Source organism: Mustelus asterias, chromosome 2 (genome assembly GCF_964213995.1).
Source record: "Mustelus asterias chromosome 2, sMusAst1.hap1.1, whole genome shotgun sequence".
NCBI lineage: Eukaryota > Metazoa > Chordata > Chondrichthyes > Carcharhiniformes > Triakidae > Mustelus > Mustelus asterias.
Genome location: NC_135802.1, coordinates 143,193,970 through 143,215,747, shown reverse-complemented (window position 1 = coordinate 143,215,747; position 21,778 = coordinate 143,193,970). Strand labels below are relative to the sequence as shown.

Below are 21,778 nucleotides of genomic sequence, written 5' to 3'. Positions count from 1 at the left end.
GCGGCTGTGCTCTGGCTCCAAGGCTACAAAACTCTGACAGGCGGCTGAACCGCCTTCATCACTTTGCGAGTCATTTTTTTGAGCGGGAGAAAGGAGGAAGATTTCAACTACTTGGCTTTTTTTAAAAGTTTAATAATAAAACGGTGATCCCTTGGCATCTTTAATATCTAGAGGAGGCGGCTGATTTCCTTCGGGTCGCAGTTTTTGCAAACGCCTCCGCCTCGCCCCCGCCCCCACCCCCACCCAGCCAGGGAGAGGAGCAATAGCACCTGGAGCTCGCGCAGACAGCACCGCCAGCCGGGCCCGGCGCACGCGCACAGCACCGCGGCCGGCACGGCGCCCGTGGATCCCGGTGTATCAAGTGTACCCAGTCCCTGAATGAATGGCACCGCCGCATGTTACTCACTGCAGCGCCCATTCATTCACAGAGCCTCTGTCGCCCCACTACTTCCTCCTGCACCCCAAGAAGTCTATGTTCCCCACCCCTCCCCCCCCCCCCCCCCCACTTTTAAATCAGAATCCCAAAGGAAAACACAACACAAATTTCTGGAATAAAAGCAAAATACTGCGGATGCTGGAATCAGAAACAAAAACAGCAAATGCTGGAAAAACTCAGCAAGTCCGACAGTGTTCTCTCTGGAGAGAGAATAGAGCCAACTTTTCAAGTCTGGATATACTTTCCTCAGAACTAAGAGCAAAGAAAATCAGAAGAGATTTATGCTATGAGGGTGGGTGTGGGTGGTAATAGGGCAAAGGGAATGTAAATGAAAACAAAGAAGGCTGAGAAAGGTGCTAAAAGTGTCCATTAAGTGATAAGAATGCGAATGGCAGAACAGAGGTACAGACTGTTAAGGGACTGCAGGAGGAATGTGCCAGTTGCTCTGACCGGAGGGGGGGGGGGGGGGGCGGGTGGTGGTGGGTGGAGGAGAGGGGGTTAAGGGCAAGATGGGGAGGAGAATGGAGAAGTGAAAAAATGGAAGTGAGAATGAATATAGAATATGTAGAACAGTACAGCACAGAACAGGCCCTTCGGCCCACGATGTTGTGCCGAGTTTTGTCCAAAACCAAGATCAAGCTATCCCACTCCCTATCATCCTGGTGTGCTCCATGTGCCTATCCAATAACCGCTTGAAAGTTCCTAAAGTGTCTGACTCCACTATCACTGCAGGCAGTCCATTCCACACCCCAATCACTCTTTGAGTAAAGAACCTACCTCGGACATCCCTCCTATATCTCCCACCATGAACCTTATAGTTATGCCCCCTAGTAACAGCTACATCCACCCGAGGAAATAGTCTCTGAACGTCCACTCTATCTATCCTCCTCATCATCTTATAATGAGTAAGTCGCCTCTCAACCGCCTCCGCTCTAAAGAGAAAAGCCCTAGCTCCCTCAACCTTTCCTCGTAAGACCTACCCTCCAAACCAGGCAGCATCCTGGTAAATCTCCTTTGCACTCTTTCCAGTGCTTCCACATCCTTCTTATAGTGAGGTGACCAGAACTGCACACAATATTCCAAATGTGGTCTCACCAAGGTCCTGTACAGTTGCAGCATAACCGGCTCTTAAACTCAAACCCCCTGTTAATAAACGCTAACACACTATAGACCTTCTTCACAGCTCTATCTACTTGAGTGGCAAACTTCAGAGATCTGTGGAAATGAACCCCAAGATCTCTCTGTTCCTCCGCATTCCTCAGAACCCTGCCGTTGACCCTGTAATCCGCATTTAAATTTGTCCTCCCAAAATGAATCACCTCGCACTTATCAGGGTTAAACTCCATCTGCCATTTTTTGGCCCAGCTCTGCATCCTATCAATGTCTCTTTGCAGCCTACAACAGCCCTCCACCTCATCCACTACTCCACCAATCTTGGTATCATCAGCAAATTTACTGATCCACCCTTCAGTCCCCAAAAATGAAGGATGATAAAAATGGGGTGAAAAGAAGAAATGGAATAAAATGGAAATGGGATGAAGGTGGTGAGGAGAGTTCGTGCTCTGAAGTTGTTTCTGAAATTTTGAAACAAAATAAAAATGTGGGAAACACTCCGCTAGTCAGATACGTATATGAATGTGGCTTTCTTACACGTAACCTTTTTTGACCAACGGTCACATGCAAACATTAGCTTTCTTTTCATATTTACAGCCGTTAACTGGTCAGAAAAGTAGAAGTCCATGGGATACAGGGGAACGTGTGGCCAGTTGGATCCACGATTGGTTCAGCCACAGGAAACAAAGGGGAATGGTTGAGTAATGTTTTTGCAAATGGAAAATATCATCATAGAATATCATAGAATCATACAGTACAGAAGGAGGCCATTCAACCCATCGAGTCTGCACCAACCAAAATCCCATCTCAGGCCCAATCCCCATTTACTCTAGCTGGTCCCCTGATACTAAGGGGCAATTTAGCATGGCCAATCCACCTAACCCACACATCTTAGCACTGTGGGAGCAAACCAGAGCACCCAGAGGAAACCCGCACAGACACAAGGAGAACGTGCAAACTCCACACAGATAGTGACCCAAGCCAGGAATCAAACCCAGGTTCCTGGTGTTGTGAGATGTTTAACAACACCAGGTTAAAGTCCAACAGGTTTATTTGGTAGCAAAAGCCACACAAGCTTTCGGAGCTCTTAGCCCCTTCTTCAGGTGAGTGGGAATTCTGTTCACAAACAGAGCTTATAAAGACACAGACTCAATTGACATGAATAATGGTTGGAATGCGAATACTTACAACTAATCAAGTCTTTAAGAAACGAAACAATGTGAGTGGAGAGAGCATCAAGACAGGCTAAAAAGATGTGTATTGTCTCCAGACAAGACAGCCAGTGAAACTCTGCAGGTCCACGCAACTGTGGGAGTTACAAATAGTGTGACATGAACCCAATATCCCGGTTGAGGCCGTCCTCGTGTGTGCGGAACTTGGCTATCAGTTTCTGCTCAGCGACTCTGCGCTGTCGTGTGTCGCGAAGGCCGCCTTGGAGAACGCTTACCCGAATATCAGAGGCCGAATGCCCGTGACCGCTGAAGTGCTCCCCAACAGGAAGAGAACAGTCTTGCCTGGTGATTGTCGAGCGGTGTTCATTCATCCGTTGTCGCAGCGTCTGCATAGTTTCCCCAATGTACCATGCCTCGAGACATCCTTTCTTGCAGCGTATCAGGTAGACAACGTTGGCCGAAGTGCAAGAGTATGTACCGTGTACCTGGTGGATGGTGTTCTCACGTGAGATGATGGCATCTGTGTCGATGATCCGGCACGTCTTGCAGAGGTTGTGAGATAGCAGTGCCAACCACTGTGCTCTCTAGTTTCCAGTTTCATTTCCAATTTCAGCCCAGTGGCATTCCACAAGGCTCAGTGTTGGGACCCTTGCTGTTTGTTGTATATGTTAATGAGGTGGACTGAAATGTGGAAGGCATAATTGGGATATTTGCGGATGACACAAAAATTGGCCGTATAGTTGAGTGTGAAGAGGATAGCTGTTATTTCCAGAATAATATCAATTGTTTGGTTGAGTGGACAAAAAAGTGGCAGCTGGAATTCAATCCTTAGAAGTGTGAGGTAACGCATTTGGGGAGGGCAAACAAAGCAAGGGAATACACAATAAATGGGAGAAATTGGGAGGAGTAGAGAAAGTGAGAGACCTTAGAGTGCATATCCACAGCTCCTGACTGGCAGGACAGATGGTATGAGGTGGTAAAGAAAATATATGGAATACTTAAATCCACTGTCCTCTGGATTCCATAGAATCCCTACAGTGCAGAAGGAGGCCATTCAGCCCATCCAGTCTGCAACAATTCTCCAAAAGAGCACCTTAAAAAGGCCCACTCCCTCACCCTATCCCCGTAACCCTGTGCTTTTACCATGGCTAATTCACCTAATCCACACACCTTTTGGACACAAAGGAGCAATTTAGCATGATCAATCCACCTAACTTTGGACTGCAGGAGAAAACTGGAATGCTTTCCTTTATTGAGCTAGGTATAGAATACACACAGTAAGAGTTTTAACAACACCAGGTTAAAGTCCAACAGGTTTATTTGGTAGCAAAAGCCACTAGCTTTCGGAGCGCTGCCCCTTCGTCAGATGGAGTGGATATGTGGAATACACAAGCAGGGATGAAATACCAGAACTGCATAAAATGCTGATTAGGCCACAGCTGAAATTTTGTGTGCAGTTCTGGGGTCGCCACATAACAAGGAGGACATAATTGCTCTGGAAAATGTACAGTGGAAATTTCCAAGAATTTTGCACGGGGCTTGAAACTTGCTGCCATGAGGAGTGATTAGACAGGCCTATTTTGTTTTCTTTGGAACTGAGGAGGCTGAGGAATGACCTGATTGAGGTGTACCGGATTATGAGGGGCCTAGATAGAGTAGACAGGGATGCCCTGTTTCCCCTAGCTGAGGGGTAAATTACCAGGCGGCATGGATTTGAGGTGTTGGTAAAACAATTAGAGGAAACATGAGGAAAAACCTCTTCACCCAGGAGGTGGTGAGAATTTGGAACTCACCTGTTTTGGTGGTGGAACTAGAGACCCTTAACTCATTTAAAAGGTACCTGGATCTGTAGCAAGGCTACAGATCGGGTGCTGGAAGTGGGATTAGAATGGAAAATTAGTTTTTTTCAGTTTCTGGCTGGCATAGATGTGGTGGACTTAATGGCCTCTTTGCCCCAACTTATCTATTATTCTATCTCCAGCATCTTGTTTTTGGTACTGACGTCCAGTAATTGCAATTGCCACATTATATAATCTAATTATATTATCATAATATATTATACGCTCTTAAAATTATATCATCTCTATAATTCCTAATAATACAGCAATGCGTCCTAAAGGAATAACAAGCAGGATCTTTTTTACATATAGAAGTCTATAGTTTCAAGACAATTCCAATGGCTAATGATATCACCAACAATGCCTCCTCCATGACTCTAAATACTCTGTTGTCTTTATTAAGTTTCAGGCAGGGCTCTTCTGGGAACACAAAGTCCTCTTTGAATCCTCATCCCATCCCAATCTCTCTGCACCAACTCCCCAACAAAGCATCCTACCCAGGCCCATCCACCCTGTCCTATTCCCATAATTAGGGGCAGCACGGTGGCACAGTGGTTAGCACTGCTGACTCACAGCGCCTGGGACCTGGGTTGGATTCCCGGCTTGGGTCACTGTCTGTGTGGAGTTTGCACATTCTCCACGTGTCCACGTAGGTTTCCTCCGGGTGCTCTGGTTTCCTCCCACACTCCCAAAGATTTGCAGTTTAGGTGGATTGGCCACGCTAAATTGCCCCTGAGCGTCAGGGGGACTAGATAGAGTAAATGCATGGGGATAGGTCCTGGATGGGATTGTGGTCGGTGCAGACTCGATGGGCCAAATGGCCTCCTTCTGCACTGTAGGATTCTATAAAAAAGAAGCCCATATATTTATCCAACTAACCTGCACATCATGGAACACTAATAAATAAACTTTAAACTTTGCTGAACATTTAGATGTACAAAAGAGAAGCATTATGGTGCAGACTGATTGATGATGAATAAGCATTCCCTATTGACTTATTAGTGACTATCTCATATTTGTGGTCCCTAGTTCTGATCTTCACTACAAGAGGAAACACCTTTTCTATGTCTACCTGCTAAATCTTTCATTGTTTTAAAGGCCTCTACCATCAGCCTTGCAACAGTGACTACACTTCAAAAGCCCTTCATTGGCTGCAAAGCACTTTGTGACATCTGGTGGTTGTGAAAGGCCTGATTATAAATGAAAGTTGTTCTATTTCTAATGAAAAGAGCCCCAGCCTGTATCACTTCTCAGTTCTGGTTTGGCCATGCTAAATTCTCCCTCAATTCTCTCGAACAGGTGCCACAGTGTGGTGACTAGAGTATTTTCACAGTAACTTCATTGCAATATTAATGTAAGCCTGCTTGTGACGCTAACAAAATAAAAACTTGTTGCAGGCCGACAAGTGGAGTGTTTGCAGCATTTCCTGTTTTTCTTCAGATTTCATCCTTGCAATTTTTTCGTCTCTCCAATAGCTGCCAAAATACCTCCATAACTAGTGGATAAATCTCTCTCAATTTCCTGCAAGATTTCCCATCCTTTCAATTCTTACTTAAGGCTACAATTTATTAATTTTAATGTTTCTTCTATGAATGCCCTTTAGGCAAAGAATTCTGCCATCCTTGTCTGGTCTGGCATGCATATGTCAGCAATGTAGTTGACCTATAATTGCCCTCTGAAGTGGCCTAGCAAGCCATTCAGTTGTATCAATCTGCTACAGAAAAGTCAATAAATAATACTGGACAGACTACCTGGCATTAAACTAGAGTGACCAAACCTTCTGAATCTTTGAACCACATACAATAGTCTTCAGACATTCAGGAGCCGTAAGGTACAGAACCTTTACAGACATGTTTTTATTCCTATTGCACACACTTCTGCGAGAAAGCTTTCATTTTTTTTCCTCTCTCATCTTCACTTACAATTCAAGTCGTGGCAAAAACAAACGAGAGGCACGGTGGCACAATGATTAGCACTGCTGCCTCACAGCGCCAGGGACTTGGCTTTGATTCCCGGCTTGGGTCACTGTCTGTGCGCAGTCTGTATGTTCTCCCCGTGTCTGCGTGGGTTTCTTCCGCCTGCTCTGGTTTCCTCCCACAGTCCGAAAGACATGATGGTTAGGTGCATTGGCCATACTAAATTCTCCCTCAGTGTACCCGAACAGCCACTGGAGTGTGGCGACTAGTGGATTTTCACAGTACCTTCAATGCAGTGTTAATGTAATCCTACTTGTCACATCAATAAATAAACTTTAAAAGAAACTTTGGACAAATTTGCTTCACTGACGCACACTGCAGCATTTCAAAAAGTCAGCTCACCACCACCTTCTCAACGGTAATTAGTGGGCAGCATGTTGGCACAGTGGTAGCACTGCTGCCTCACAGCTCCAGGGCCCCGTGTTCGATTTCGGCCTTGGGTGATTGTGTGGAATTGTACATTCTCCCCGTATCTGCATGGGTTGCCTCCCACAGTTCAGAGATGTGCAAATTAGGTTGATTGGCCATGGTAATTGCACAGTGTTGCAGGGATAGGGCAGAGGGCTGGGTAAGGTGCTCTTTCAGTGCAGACGTGATGGGCTGAATGGCCTCCTTCTGCACCAGTTACTCCGGGGATGGGCAATAAATGCTGGCCTTGCCATCGACACCCACATCCCATGAATGAATTTTTAAAAATCAGTGTTAGTCCTTGCACAACAGACGTCGGCATCCTTGCTCTTCCAATGTGGAAAATCAGTCAAGAGATTTTAAAAAACAGATTGGGGGTGGTGGGGGAGCGGGAGAGGGGGGGGTGCTGGGGGGGGGGGGGGCGGTGAGTTGTAACCACCTACTGAACAAGGCATTGGACTCAGAGTATCTGTGTCCCCACACTGTAGATTCTTACATTCCTGTTTTGTACAAAACTCTTTCCTCCCTTTCTAGACAGAAGCCACAAGTTAGAGGGTCAGATCTGAGACGGTGGATAAGGGAGCTAGAGAAAACGGTGCTGAGGTTCACACGGCCCTCAGTAATACTGGTGGGATTCTGCAAAAGAAATCTCCTGACAGCATTGGAACGAATCATTGATGTTAACCCTCCTTCCTCTACTGCTGCCTGCTCTCCGGTTCTCTACCGCTTCTGAAGTTGTTCATGGCCACAGCTGCACCCAATTATTTATTTCCCTCTAATGCAGATTTAACAGGTTTTATAGCACAAGGAATGAGCCTAACTCTGTGTGAAAAAGCCACATGCAGTTCGTGAGCCATGGTTTAGCCACTCCTGAACACGTGTGTGTGTGTCCGAGTGCATATGTGTGTGTGTGTGTGTGTGCGTGTGCGTGTGTGTGTGTGTGTCCGAGGGCATGTGTGCCCGTGCGTGTGTGCATGCGTGCGTGTGTGTGTGCGTGTATGTCTGAGTGCATGAGTGCATGTGTGGGCGTGCGTGTGTGCATGCGTGTGTGCGTGTGTCCAAGTGCATGTGTGGGCGTGCGTGTGTGCATGCGTGTGTGTGTGCGTGCGTGTGTCCAAGTGCATGTGTGGGCGTGCATGAATTTACAGCAGGATCTTCCATTGGTGCCCGACCATCCCCTTGAGATTTCTCTCAAGGCCCCAGCAATTTCCACCCTTGCCTCTGTCAGTATTCTGGGGTATATCCCATCAGGCCTTGAGGACTTATCTACCTTAATGTTTTTCAAGATGCCCAATACCTCCTCCTTTTTGATCTCAACATGACCCAAACTATCTACACACCCTTTCCCAAACTCATCTTCCACTAAGTCCTTCTCTTTGGTAAATACCTACGCAAAGTACTCATTTAATACCTCGCCCATTTCCTCCGGCTCCACGCATTGATTCTCTCCCCTGTCCTTGAGTGGGCCAATCCTCCCCCTGGCTACCCTCTTGCTCTTTATGTATGTAAAAAAACCCTTGGTTTCTTAATCCTGCTGGCCAATGACTTTTTATGACCCCTTTTAGCCCTGCTGACTCCTTGCTTAAATTTCTCTCAACTTTCCTTGTATTCCACACTTGCTTCATGTGTTCCCAGCCTCCTAGCCTGGACAAACGCTTCCTTTTTCTTTTTGACGAGGCTCACAATATCTTTTCTTATTTAAGGTTCCTGAAACTTGCCATACTTATCCTTCATCCTTACAGGAATGTGCCAGTCCTGAAGTCCTATCAACTTACACTTGAAAGCCTCTCACATGCCAGATGTTGATTTGCCCTCAAACTTCTGCCTTCAATCTACATTCTTCAGTTCCTGCCTAATATTGTTGGAATTAGCCTTCCCCCAATTTAACACCTCCACCTGAGGACTACACTTATCTTTACCCATCAGTACCTTAAAGCTCACTGAATTGTGGTCACTGTTCCCAAACTGCTCCCCTACTGAAATGTCGACCACCTGGCCGGGTTCATCCCCCAATACCAGGTCCAGTATGGCCCCTTCCCTAGTTGGACTCTCTACATACTGTTTCAAGAAGCCCTCCTGGATGCTCCTTACAAACTCTGCCCCATCCACACCCTTAGCACTAAGTGAGCCCCAGTCAATATAGGGGAAGTTAAAATCACCCACCACAACAACCCTGTTACTTTTACACCTTGCCAAAATCTGCCCACATATCTGTTCCTCTCTCTCACGCTGGCTGTTGGGAGGCATGTAGTAAACCCCCAACATTGTGACGACACCCTTCTTATTCCTGAGATCTACCCATATTGCCTCGCTATATGGGCCCTCCGAGGTGTCCTCCTGCAGTACAGCTGTGATATTCTCCTTAATCAGTAGTGTAACTCCCCCACCCCTTTTACATCCCCCTCTATCCCACCAGAAACATCTGTATCTTGGAATGTTAAGCTGCCAATCCTATCCTTCCCTTAACCAAGTCTCTGTAATGGCAACAACATCATAGTTCCAAGTACGAATCCAAGCTCTCAGTTCATCTGCCTTACCTGTTACACTTCTCGCATTGAAACAAATGCACTTCAGTCCACCAGATCCTCTTTGATCAACAACCACACCCTGCCTGCTCTTCCTCTGAGTCTTACTGGCCCTACTCTCTAGTTCCCCTTCAGTTAATTCACCTCTGCTTTGATTCCAATCCTCCTGCCAAACTAGTTTGAATCCTCCCATATGACATTAGCAAACCTCCCGGCCAGAATATTTATGTACTGCAAGGATTCTATGATTTATTGATATTGCTGACATTGATTTTTTAAAAATTCATATTTCACGTTGTGCCAAAGCTTTTCTTGTTGAAATTTGCCCATTGGGCCTCTGAGTGAGAAAAAAAGAAAGATGACCTCCGCCCCCATAAAAGGTTGGATAAGTCTGCCTTAAACATAACCTTCGCCACAGGCAGACAGCAGCAACAGTCTCTACCATCTGCAATCTGCACACCAAGGCTCCTTCAACAATCTCCCAAACTCATAACCACTCCTTCCAAGAGGACAAGATGCATGAGGGGACACCACCTGCAAGTTCTCCAGGTCGCTCACCATCCTGACTTGGAAGTGCATCACCGTTCCTTCTCTGTTACTGTGTCAAAATCCTGGAACACCCACCCTAACAGCGGCACGTATACCTGCACCACAAGGTAATAAATGCTGGCCTCGTCAGTGACGCCCACAGCCCATGAATTAAAAAAAACTGTAATCTGGATTTACATGGATTTCTCTCTTTGTTAGTTATTTATGGTTCTTTCTCATTTCCAATTTCCTGTTCATTTAGCTTTGCTAGCACAATTTTTTCATTTCCTTTATCATTGATTCTCAACCTTTTCACTCTGGAGGATCCCTGACAAATTCTGACCTTGTTCCATGATAACCTGATATAATCCATCCTCTCCCCTTCCCATATTCTGAAAGAGTGTGTCAATAATGTCAAGGAAAAGTGTTCCATCATTCCAGAAGATATATGTAGTTTGTACAGCAACACTAATATACCAGTAGGCCAATACTGAGAATGCACAATATATTGAATGCTGGACATGGATGACTTTTTGCTTTCCTCTAACAGACTCTAGGGGCCCCAGTTGTTACGGCTTCCAATAATCCAGCATCAAAAGATCAAAGGATCCCTACAATGCAGAAAGAGGCCGGTCTGCCCATCAAGCCTGCACTGACAACAATCCCCACCCAGGCCCTATCTCCACAACTTCACTGCTAATCCCCTGACACTAAGGGACAATTTAGCATAGCCAATCCACCTAAGCACCAAATCTTTGGACTGTGGGAGGAAACTGGAATACTTGGAGGAAACCCACGCAGACACAGGGAGAACGTGCAAAGAACTGGTTGAAAATATTTTACTGTCTGGCAACATAGGAAAAAAGACTAGGCCATTCAGTCCATCGAGCCTGCTTCGCCATTCAATACGATTGTGGCTGATCAGGCACTTCAATGCTTCTTACACCCACTATCTGCATAACCCTTTATGTTATTGTTAATCGGAAATCCAGCAATCTCTACCTTAGACATGCTCAATGAGTGAGCTTCCATAGCCCTTTGGGGTAGAGAATTTCAAGGATTCACAGCCCTCTGTATAAAGAAATGTCTCCTCATCCCGGTCCTAAGTGGCATTTTTCTTATTTTGAAATTGAGCACACAGCAGCTTTGTGTTGGCTTGTGAATGCCATTATCCAAATCAGGCTACTTTTCATTGGTTGTGTTTAATTACAGAATCGACCATATTGAAGTTGAAATATTCACCCTTTCTGACGTTGGGATTTTCTGGACTGCTTCTCCATGTTTCTATCTTTTGTTCACACTTTAATATTCATGGAGTTGACCCATGCAATATCCAGCGGTTCCCCTGAAGTTTCTGTGGAGGGTGAGCAGATTGATTGCTAATTATGGGGTGGCATGGTGGCACAGTGGTTCGCACTGCTGCTTCACAGTGCCAGGGACGTGGGTTCAATTCCGACCTTGGGTGACTGTGTGGAGTTTGCACATTCTCCCCGTGTCTGCATGGATTTCCTCCGGGTGCTCTGGTTTCCTCCCGCACTCCAAAGATGCACGGGTTAGGTTGATTGACTATGCTAAATTGCCCTTAGTGTCAGAGGGATTAGCAGGGTAAATAGTGGAGGATAGGGCCCTGAGTGGGATTGTTGTCAATGAGCCAACTGGCCTCCTTCTGTACTGCAGGGATTCTATGATGTTGCTGACATTGATTTTTAAAAGATTCATATTTCACATTGTGCCAAAGCTTTGCTTGTTGAAATTTGCTCATCAGCCCTTGAGTGAGAAAAAAAGAATGTGTGAGATTAAGGGAATGGGGTGTGGGGGTGGACTTGGGTAAGGTGCTCTGTCAGAGAGTTGGTGCAGAATCAATGGGCCAAATGCCATCCTTCTACACTGTAGGCATTTAATAATCTATAATCATGTGAATCTACTGGCGGGTGTGTTTTAAATTGGTCGGGCCGTCTTTTTATCATCTGCGGTGCCCTCGAGGGGATGCTTATAGCCATTCTGATCAAAATCTATTGCCACTCCACCAGCCTGTTCAAAACAGAACGCTTACTGATGTTAAGAAAAATTCTTACAATAAAACTGTTGCACTAGAATAGACATGCAATCTTCCGAAGTAAATGTAATCTCTACCCTTAAGGCTGCGATGTTGTAGGTTATGTGAACATATCAGAACCAGATCTTTTGTACAAATGACACTCTCTGTAAATGTGACATAGCTAATAGCAAATATATTGAAATCAGATAGGTTAAGAAGAAGGAACTGCCTTCTGATTTATGGCGTACAGGTTTATTTTGATGGTATGATCCCACAAAATGGGCTTTTAGTGATCATTGTGTTTGTGGACTCCTTTTTAAAAAAAGAAGTAACTTTTCATTTTAAAATATTAAATCAATGTAACAGAATCCCTACAGTGCAGAAGGAGGCCATTCAGCCCATCGAGCCTGCACCAACAACAATCCCACCCAGGCCCTATCCCCATAACCCCACATATTTACCCGGCTAATCCCCTGACACTATGGGTCAATTTAGCATGGCCAATCAATCTAACTCGCACATCTTCGGACTGTCGGAGGAAACAGGAGCACTCGGAGGAAACCCATACAGACACAGGGAGAATGTGCAAACCTCCACACAGACAGTGACCCGATGCCGGAATTGAACCTGGGTCCCTGGCACTGTGAGGCAGCAGTGCTAACCACTGTGCCAATATAGCACAGTACAGTATTTATATGAAGATGGTATATTCTGAATTAATGAAAAGGGTCCAGTGGCTTTAACATCGAGTGTAATTATTGATTTATTGAACTTAATTAAAAAGGAGACAGCATTGGACAGAAATCTTGTATTGTAACAAGGAATTGGTTCCGTTCTACTTCCCGAAACTTTCTTGCTCCCACCCCTGCAGGTAGATCTGATGTCACTGGATTGAAAAAAAACAGCCAGAAGCTATTTTTTGTCATCAAATCTTTGGATTTGAATGGAAATTGTAGAGCAGTTACCAGAATTGGGTGGATGAGAGTATCGACCAGGTTTGAAATGGCAGGGGGCAATTTTCTCTGGTTAAGAGGCCTTTTTTAAAGGAGGAAGGTCCGATAAGGTGGATGTGGTTTGCAGTTGTGGGTGAGTCCAGAACAAAGGAAAATAAATACCAGATAGTCACTCACAGAACAAATAAAGGATTAGGAGGAATTTATTTACACAGAGTGGTGAGAACGTGAAACAGGCTGCCACGTAGAATGGTTGAAACAGATTTTTATTGCAGCATTTAAGAGGGAGGCTTAATCATGCACAAAAATGCACAAAGGATCAGGATGGGCAGTGTGGGAAGTGGCAATTAGAATGGGAGGAGGCACCAATAGACACCAACAGAGACTATCTGCATCAAAATAGTCTCTTTCTGTGCTTAGTTTTTGCATAATTCTTGTTGACATGAAGAAAGTATTGAAATCTACAAGCATTACTGATCAGAAATCCCCTAAATAATAAAGTTGTGCTTAAGTTCACTTGAGTGAGATCCCAAATCAAAACAAAAATTATTCATGCCATGTAACTTTCTTCAATTGATTGGGACACCTGTACCATATGTCCGAGAGCTACAATAATGTCAGTTGAAACGTGCCAGATATATTTCAAAATTGATCAGATTTGTAAAGCGATCTGAGTGATTGTCACTTTTAATGACTAAGGTCGCCGCACTACCAGAAGGACGTGGAGGCGTTAGAGAGAGTGCAGAGAAGGTTTACCAGGATGTTGCCTGGTATGGAGGGTCTTAGCTATGAGGAGAGATTGGGTAAACTGGGGTTGTTCTCCCTGGAAAGACGGAGAATGAGGGGAGATCTAATAGAGGTGTACAAGATTATGAAGGGGATAGATAGGGTGAACAGTGGGAAGCTTTTTCCCAGGTCGGAGGTGACGATCACGAGGGGTCACGGGCTCAAGGTGAGAGGGGCGAAGTATAACTCAGATATCAGAGGGATGTTTTTTACACAGAGGGTGGTGGGGGCCTGGAATGCGCTGCCAAGTAGGGTGGAGGCAGACACGCTGACATCGTTTTAAGACTTACCTGGATAGTCACATGAGCAGCCTGGGAATGTAGGGATACAAACGATTGGTCTAGTTGGACCAAGGAGCGGCACAGGCTTGGAGGGCCGAAGGGCCTGTTTCCTGTGCTGTACTGTTCTTTGTTCTTTGTTTTTTGTTCTTTGACTAGCATCCATCGGCTCTGAAATAGAAACCAAAAATAGTGGGAAAGCATGGAAAGTGTGTCAGTGTATGAAAAGTTAAAAAAAAAGAGATAGGCGAATGCTTCAAGCATAAACCCTGCGACAAAATAGGCCGACTAATAATTGTCACTAAAAACAAAAGCATGCTGGATTTCCAGCGTCTGCAGCATTTTTCTTTTCTATTAGTGTTTCTTGTTTACTTTGCTTTTAAAGCTGCAGGCTCCATATTATTGGCCTCGTAAAAAAAAGTTGCACTTATATAGCACCTTTTACGACTTTAAGATCCCCCAAAGTGCTTTACATACAATGAAAATACTTTTGAAATTTATTAACTGTGACAATGAATTTAGTAAGTGTGACAGCTGCTTCCCTGCTGCCACCAGACCTTTGAATGGTCCTATTGATCTTTCGCTTCACCCTATAATTAACCGCAACACTCTAATCTGCACACTATCCTTTCCTTCTCCCCTATGTACTCTATGATCGGTATGTTTTGTCTGTATAGCATGCAAGAAACAATGCTTTTTACTGTATCCCAATTCATACAATAATAAACCAATTCAATTCAAAAATGCAGGACATGTGGTAGCCACATTTGCAAGGTCCCAAACCCATCAACAAGATGATGACCAGGTAACCTGTTTTTAGTGATGTTAGCCGAGGGATAAATCATGATCAGGACGTGTGGACAATGCTCCTGCTGCACATCAAAACAGCCATGATGTGGAGATCGAAACAGCGCCATAGGATCTTTAATGTCCACCTGAGAGGGCAGATGTGGCTTCATGTTTGATGTTTTGACCCCATTCCCCAATTGGCATCCTTGACACTGCAGCCCTCGGTGCTGCTTTTCAATGTGTCTTTAGTTTGGATATTTGGGAAGCGGGGTGGGTGAGGTTAATTTCTCCCTGATGCTGGACTTTATTTCACTTGATGTGTTAAAAGTGAAAGCAGAGGGTTTCAGCACACCTCAGGTGCATGTATGTAGGGTTGTCAACCCTCCAGGGTTGTCCTGGAGCCTTCAGGAATTTGAAAATTGATCTCCAGGATACTGCTGAGCATCCATGTGCAGGTGAAAAATCTCAGCGACATGGAAAAAACAGGTGCATTTTACTGGTTATAAAAAATATTGGAGGTGGTAGAGGAAAGGCTGTTTGAGGGGTGGTGGTGGGTTGTGAACGTAGCCCTGTCCATTATGCAAACCAGCCTCCCATCGATTGTCTCTGTCTACACTTCCTGTTGCCTCGAGAAAGTAGCCAGCAGAATCAAGGACCCATGCACCTTGGACAATACTCTCTTCCACCTTTTTCCGTTGGGAAAAAGATACAAAAGTCTGAGATCACATCCCAACTGACCCTTCCGTGCTGTCATCAGACTTTTGAATGGACCTACCATATATTAAGCTGATATTTCTCTTCAGCCTACCTGTGGCTGTAACACTATATTCTGCACTCTATCCTTTCCTTCTCCCCTATGTACTCTATGAAAGGTATGTTTTGTCTGTATAGCATGCAAGAAAGAATACTTTTCACTGTATACCAATACATGTGATAATAATAAATCAAATAAAACCCAAGAATACAACCCCCCTCTCAGATTTGATCTGATTGGATTTATTATTGTCACACGTATTTGGGTACAGTGAAAAGTTTAAAATTTATTTGTTAGTGTCACAAGTAGGCTTACATTAACGCTGCAGTGAAGTTACTGTGAAAATCCCCTAGTCATCACACTCCGCCACCTGTTTGGGTACACTGAGGGAGAATTTAGCATGGCCAATCCACTTAACCAGCACGCCCTTCAGACTGTGAGAGGAAACCAGAGAACCCGGAGGAAACCCACGCTGACACGGGAAGAACATGCAGATTCCGCACAGCCAGTGACCCAAGCCAGGGATCAAACCCAGGTCCCTGGCACTTTGAAACCCTGTGCCACTGTGCCATGAAAAGTATTGTTTCTTGCAAGCCATACAGACAAAGCATACCGTTCTTAGAGCACAAAGAGGAGACGAAAAGGAGAGGGTGTAGAATATAATGTAACAATCATGGCTGGGGTGTAAACAGTAAGAAGTCTCACAACACCAGTTTAAAGTCCAACAGGTTTATTTGGCAGCACGAGCTTTCAGAGCACTGCTCCTTCATCAGGTGAGTGATGCAGTGCTCCGAAAGCTCGTGCTACTAAATAAACCTGTTGGATTTTAACCTGGTGTTGTGGGACTTCTTACTGTGCCCACCCCAGTCCAATGTCAGCATCTCCACATCATTTTTTTGGTTGTTTTTATTCCAATTCAATCAAATCAAGTCCAATTCAGAATCTCAACAAGTTGAGACATTCCCGATCCAAGCTGACAAGACAGGGCTCTCACCTCATGTCTTGGGCTTGATCTACATGATCCAAGCTGATTGGAGTAGGCATCGCTCCAAGGCTTAATCTCCTTTGCATCTTAGCCAAAGGGCCGAGATGCCGCTTTTAAAAATTGCTTCAAATGAAGCTAACATACAACCTAATGATTTCAACCAAGCACAGCATGTCCATACTACACTTGATCTTAGCCAAAAGGCCGATAAGCGATAGCATCTCCACATCATAGTTAGGATGCAGAGAGAGATCAACTTAATATGAGTTCATTCAAAAGTCTGATGGGCAGCAGGGAAGAAGCTGTTGTTAAGTCAGTTGGTAATAGGCAACCTTGTGGTGGGTGTATGAAATCTTGCTGCATGGAGGAGGGGAGGGCAATGACCCAGAATCAACCTGAAGGCTGCACGCACGCCCTGCCGCCTGTAGAGGGCGCTGAGACGGGGTATTGTGGGTTCAGAGGGAGAAGGCGGAGCCGTGCCGTAAATGGGTGACGTGCGACATTGTCGCGCTGCGCCGCCGGCTGTTCCATGTTGGAGGCGCCCCTCCCTCCCCCCCCCCCCCCCCGCTCCCTGGCGCAGTGAGAGCCGCGGGCTCGAGCGCGGGAGCAGCCGCCTGAGGAGTAGCAGAAGCGGCGAGTGAGTGAGTGAGAGCCGTCAACCGAGCGGGAGGCCCAGGCCTCCTCCACAGGCCCCAAGAGGGAGGAGGTGGAGGTGCCAAGACGGCCAGGATGGAGAGCACCGAGGAGGGTGAGAGTGAAAGTAGCGGGCGCGGCTGGGGTGTGGGGGGGAGAGGAATCAGGAGAGGCCGAGGACTCGGGGGAGTGAGCAGGCCCCTCTCTTCACCTCCTCCTCCTCCTCCACGGGAATGAAGCATCAGGAAAACGGGAGGCAGAGTCCCAACAAAGCCCCAGGCCGCCACTGCACTGCCCACTGATAGAGTGAGGGGTTAAAAATCCCTCAACCACCCCCTGTTTATTTTTTGGGGAGGGGGAGGTAAGAAGGGGATTAAATTCCATGGGACTGTGGGAGATTTGGATGGGGGGAGAACACTGTCTCTCTGACCGCCTCAGGTGATGCTTTACCCCAGGGAGCGATTACTTTTTTAATTTTGTGCCAAAAAGAGTCTCAGTAATAAATGGAGAAAAGCAGAAGCACTTTGATTAGGGCCTGTTTACTAATAGTGAAATGAAAGTTGCAACTTTATTTTTTTCACTTTAAAAGTTATACAATTTTAAATGTAGGAAAATATCCCCCATCCTAAAACAAAGGTGCCAAGTCAAAGGAAGGCTGTGGATGTTGGGAAGCTGTCATTAAAAAAAACAGAACATGCTGGGTAAACTCAGCAAGTCTGGCAGCATTTGGGGAGACAAATAGGGGGAAGTGATTGAAAAATTGGTCAGGAATTTTCAGTGGTCAGGTACTGGCAAATCAACATCCCCCATGTTGCCTTCTCTTGTTCTATCATGCTTTTCTTTCATAGAATCCCTACAGTACAGAAGAGGGGGGGTGGGGGGTGCATTTGGCCTATCGAGTCTGCACTGACAACAATCCCACCCAGGCCCCATCCCTGTAATCCCACATATTTACCATGATAGTAAGGGGCAATTTAGCATAGCCAATCAACCTAACGTGCACATCTTTGGAGTGTGGAAGGAAACCGGAGCGCCCGGAGGAAACCAGGAAGAACATGCAAACTCCACACAATCACCCAAGACTGGAATTGAATCTGGCTCCCTGGCGCTGTGAGGCAGCAGTGCTAACCACAGTGCCACTGCGACTACTTTCTCAGCAATTTCCAAATATTAATCACTTTGAACAACTGTACAAATTATGATAAACTAGTCCGTGAGGGGGTTGTTGGTGGTGGTGGTTGCAGAGAATAACATCACGTATGGGATGTTCGCTGGAGCTTCGAAAGTTGGAGTATGATTCTGGGGTCTGTCTTGTAGGTTAATGCGATCTGAACTTCTCTGCTAAGTTGCTACTTTTATAATCCATGTTTAATACAATATGGCAGTTGGGAGGTTTGGGAGTTTTTGATAAAGAACTTGAAGTTTTACGTGTACTTATGTGACCTGTTTAACTTGCTATGGTTACAGTGATGTGCTGGAAGAAGCAGAGATCATATCTCAAATTTGAGAAACCTGAATTAAAGTTACTAACATGTTTATGTTAAGCGCAAACTTTATTGAAGTGTAATACATTGGCTGGTGTATCATGTTTCTGTTTGTGGAGGAATATAGGTATTATGTCATCCTTGAACATTTGCCACTTATGAGCTACTTGGGTATAGTTTTTTTAAAAAGTTATCTCCCAAGCCCTCAGCATGATTTGTGAAGCATTTGTTCATTTTGTCTATTGCATTTTGAACTAAAAAATGTGAAAGCCCAGGTAGTAAATAATTCCAGCTGAAACCAGTTACAACAGCACCTCTGGTTCAGAATTCCAATGTAATCAAATGCAAAGACGCAGAAGATTGAAGGACCAGACATGCTGACCCATATTTCTTGCATCCAGTAACATAAAACAACATGAGATCAGAAGCAGGTTGATTGTCCGACTCTGCAAGTGGGGAATGTTGGAGTGCAGAAGGAGAATTCATAGAAAAACAGCTTTCTTTTTATTTTAGACCTTCCAAGGTTTGAGAAAATATCAAATGTGCACAAAACATTGTAATAGAAGGCAACAACTGATGTAACCTTGATTATGCTGAGAATTCTTGAAAGCCCTTTCTTATCCCACGTAGAAGTCTAGGGATTTCTTGCCGCAGCTAACTGCAGTGCTATATATAATATAAAATAATGCACTCATTTAATATTAGATTCCCTGCCTTTTAATGCAGGTTTGAGGTTATCCACACTGGATTTGAGCAGCTTATAGACCGTGACTGTGTAACTTTGTCCAACTGTAATGAATTTTGCAACTTTGTAATGCACAGAGCAGATGTATGACACTTCAATTTATTCCATTCTGTACAGTATTAGAACATAAATGATAATTTAATTAGGATGAACTGAAAGGTACTTCAAGGGTGTTACTCTAACTTCCCTACAAGACTTTACTAACATCTGCGATTTTTTGACATTTTTATTTGTGATTAATAGTTAAGGATGGGAGGTTAGGTGCCCTGGACTATGGTTAAGGTTATTGTCTGACTGTTGCTAGGTTGAGCAATGCAGGGTGGCAGAGGAGAGTTAAACTGGCAGTGTTTCTCAGTCCGGATAAAGTGAACCTCGTGTAGAACTATTCCACAGCATCCGCGTCCAATTTAAATAAGAACAATACAGTACAGGAACAGGCCCTTCGGCCCACCACACCTATGCCGATATGTGGTTTCTATCCATCTGATCGCCCCCCGTTCATGTGTCTATGAAGATACGTTGCTAACGTGCCTGCTTCCACCACCTCCATTGGCAGTATGTTCCAGGCACCCACCACCCTCTGTGAAAAACTTTCCCCGCACTTCTCCCCTATACTTACCTCTCACTTTAAACCTGTGCTCTCTTTTAGTCAACCCTTTCACCCTGGCAAAAAGCCTCTGACTATCCACGCTTTCTATGCCTCTCGTAATTTTGTAGACTTTTATCAGGTCGCCCCTCAGCCTTCGCATTTCCAATGAAAACAATTCAACCTCTCCTCATACCTAAAACTCTCCAGGCTAGGCAACATTCATGCACCCTCTCCTAAGCATCCATGTCCTTCTGGTAGTGTGGCGACCAGAACTGCACGCAATATTCCAAAAGCGGCCAAATTAAAGTTTGAGACAGCTGTAACAAAACTTGCCAACTTTTATACTCGATGCCCCAACTGATGAAGGCAAGCATGCTGTATGCCTTCTTGACCACCTTATCCAGCTGTGTTGCCACTTTCAGGGATCCGTGAACCTGTACGCCCAGATCCCTCTGTATATCAATGCTCCTAAGTGTTCTGTATAATTTACTGTATAATTCACACATGAATTTGATCTTCCAAAATGCATCACCTTGCATTTGTCTGGATTAAAGTCTATCTGCTATTTCTCTGTCCAAGTCTGCAATCTATCTGGATCCTGCTGTGTCCTTTGACAATCCTTGTCGCTGTCTACAACACTGCCAATTTTTGTCATTCGCAAACTTACTCATTAGACCACGTACATTTTGCACCAGATCATTTATATATGTTGCAAACAACAAAGGTCCCAGCATTGATCCCTGTGGAACACCAGTTGTTACTGACCTCCGTCCTGAAAAGCACTCTTCCACCACCACTCTGTCTTCTATGACCAAGCCAGTTCTGTATCTATCTAGACAGCACAGTCAGGATCTCAGGAGACTTTACCTTTTGCACCAAACTACCATGAGCGATCTTGTCAAATGCCTTACTGAAGTCCATGTAGACAACATCCACCACCTTTCCCTCATCAATCATTCTTGTCACCTCCTCAAAAAAAAAACTCAATCGATGTTGTGAGACATGACGTTCCCCGCACAAACCATGCTGCTTATCACTAAAACCATTCACTTCCAAATGCGAATGAATCTTCTCCAATAGCTTCTCCACCACTGACGTCAGGCTCACTGGCCTGTAATGACCTGGGTTATCTCTTCTTAAAGGTTTCCCTCAAAAAAAGGAACAACATTGGTCAATCCTCTGGAACCTTACCTGTGGCCAAAGAGGATGCAAAGATATCTGTCAAGTCCCTAGCAACTCCTCTCTTGCCTCCCACAATATCCTGGGATAGATTCCATCCAGGCCTCTACCTTAATGCATTTAGCACTTGAGCACAAAAATTAAAACCGCGCTGAGAGTGTATTGCACTGTAAGAAGTTTAACAACACCAGGTTAAAGTCCAACAGGTTTATTTGGTAGCAAAAGCCACACAAGCTTTCGGAGCTGCAAGCCCCTTCTTCAGGTGAGTCAGGTGTATTGCACTGCCAGAGATGCTGTCTTTCGGCTGAGAAGTTAAATTGAACCCCAATTGCCTGCTCTGGTGGTTGTAAAAGATTCCAAAAGCACCAGATTGAAGACGTGTAGGAGAGTTACTCCCAGTGTCCTGACCAGTATTTTCCCCTCAATAAACATCACAAAAACACATTGTCTGGTCATTATCACAATGTTTTTGTGGGAGCTTGCTCTGCGTAGTTTGGCTGCCACGTTTTCTTCAATGCAATAGTGACTGCGCTTCAAAAGTACTTCATTGATTGTGAAGTGTTTTGAGA

The 21,778-nt window shown here is 45.0% G+C and overlaps 1 protein-coding gene across 2 annotated transcripts in view; it reads left to right on the top strand.

The window, feature by feature from the left end:
* The first annotated feature begins 17,142 nt into the window (after positions 1-17,142).
* Positions 17,143-21,778, top strand: part of marchf6 (membrane-associated ring finger (C3HC4) 6) — a 93,846-nt gene continuing 89,210 nt past the window's right edge. Inside the window, exon 1 of one of the 2 annotated variants that reach the window (XM_078242231.1) lies at positions 17,143-17,327. In XM_078242231.1, coding sequence (XP_078098357.1) covers positions 17,309-17,327 — 19 coding nt within the window. In that variant the 5' untranslated portion in view covers positions 17,143-17,308. The remainder of the gene's footprint in view (positions 17,328-21,778) is intronic. The other variant, XM_078242223.1, reaches the window with a different exon arrangement.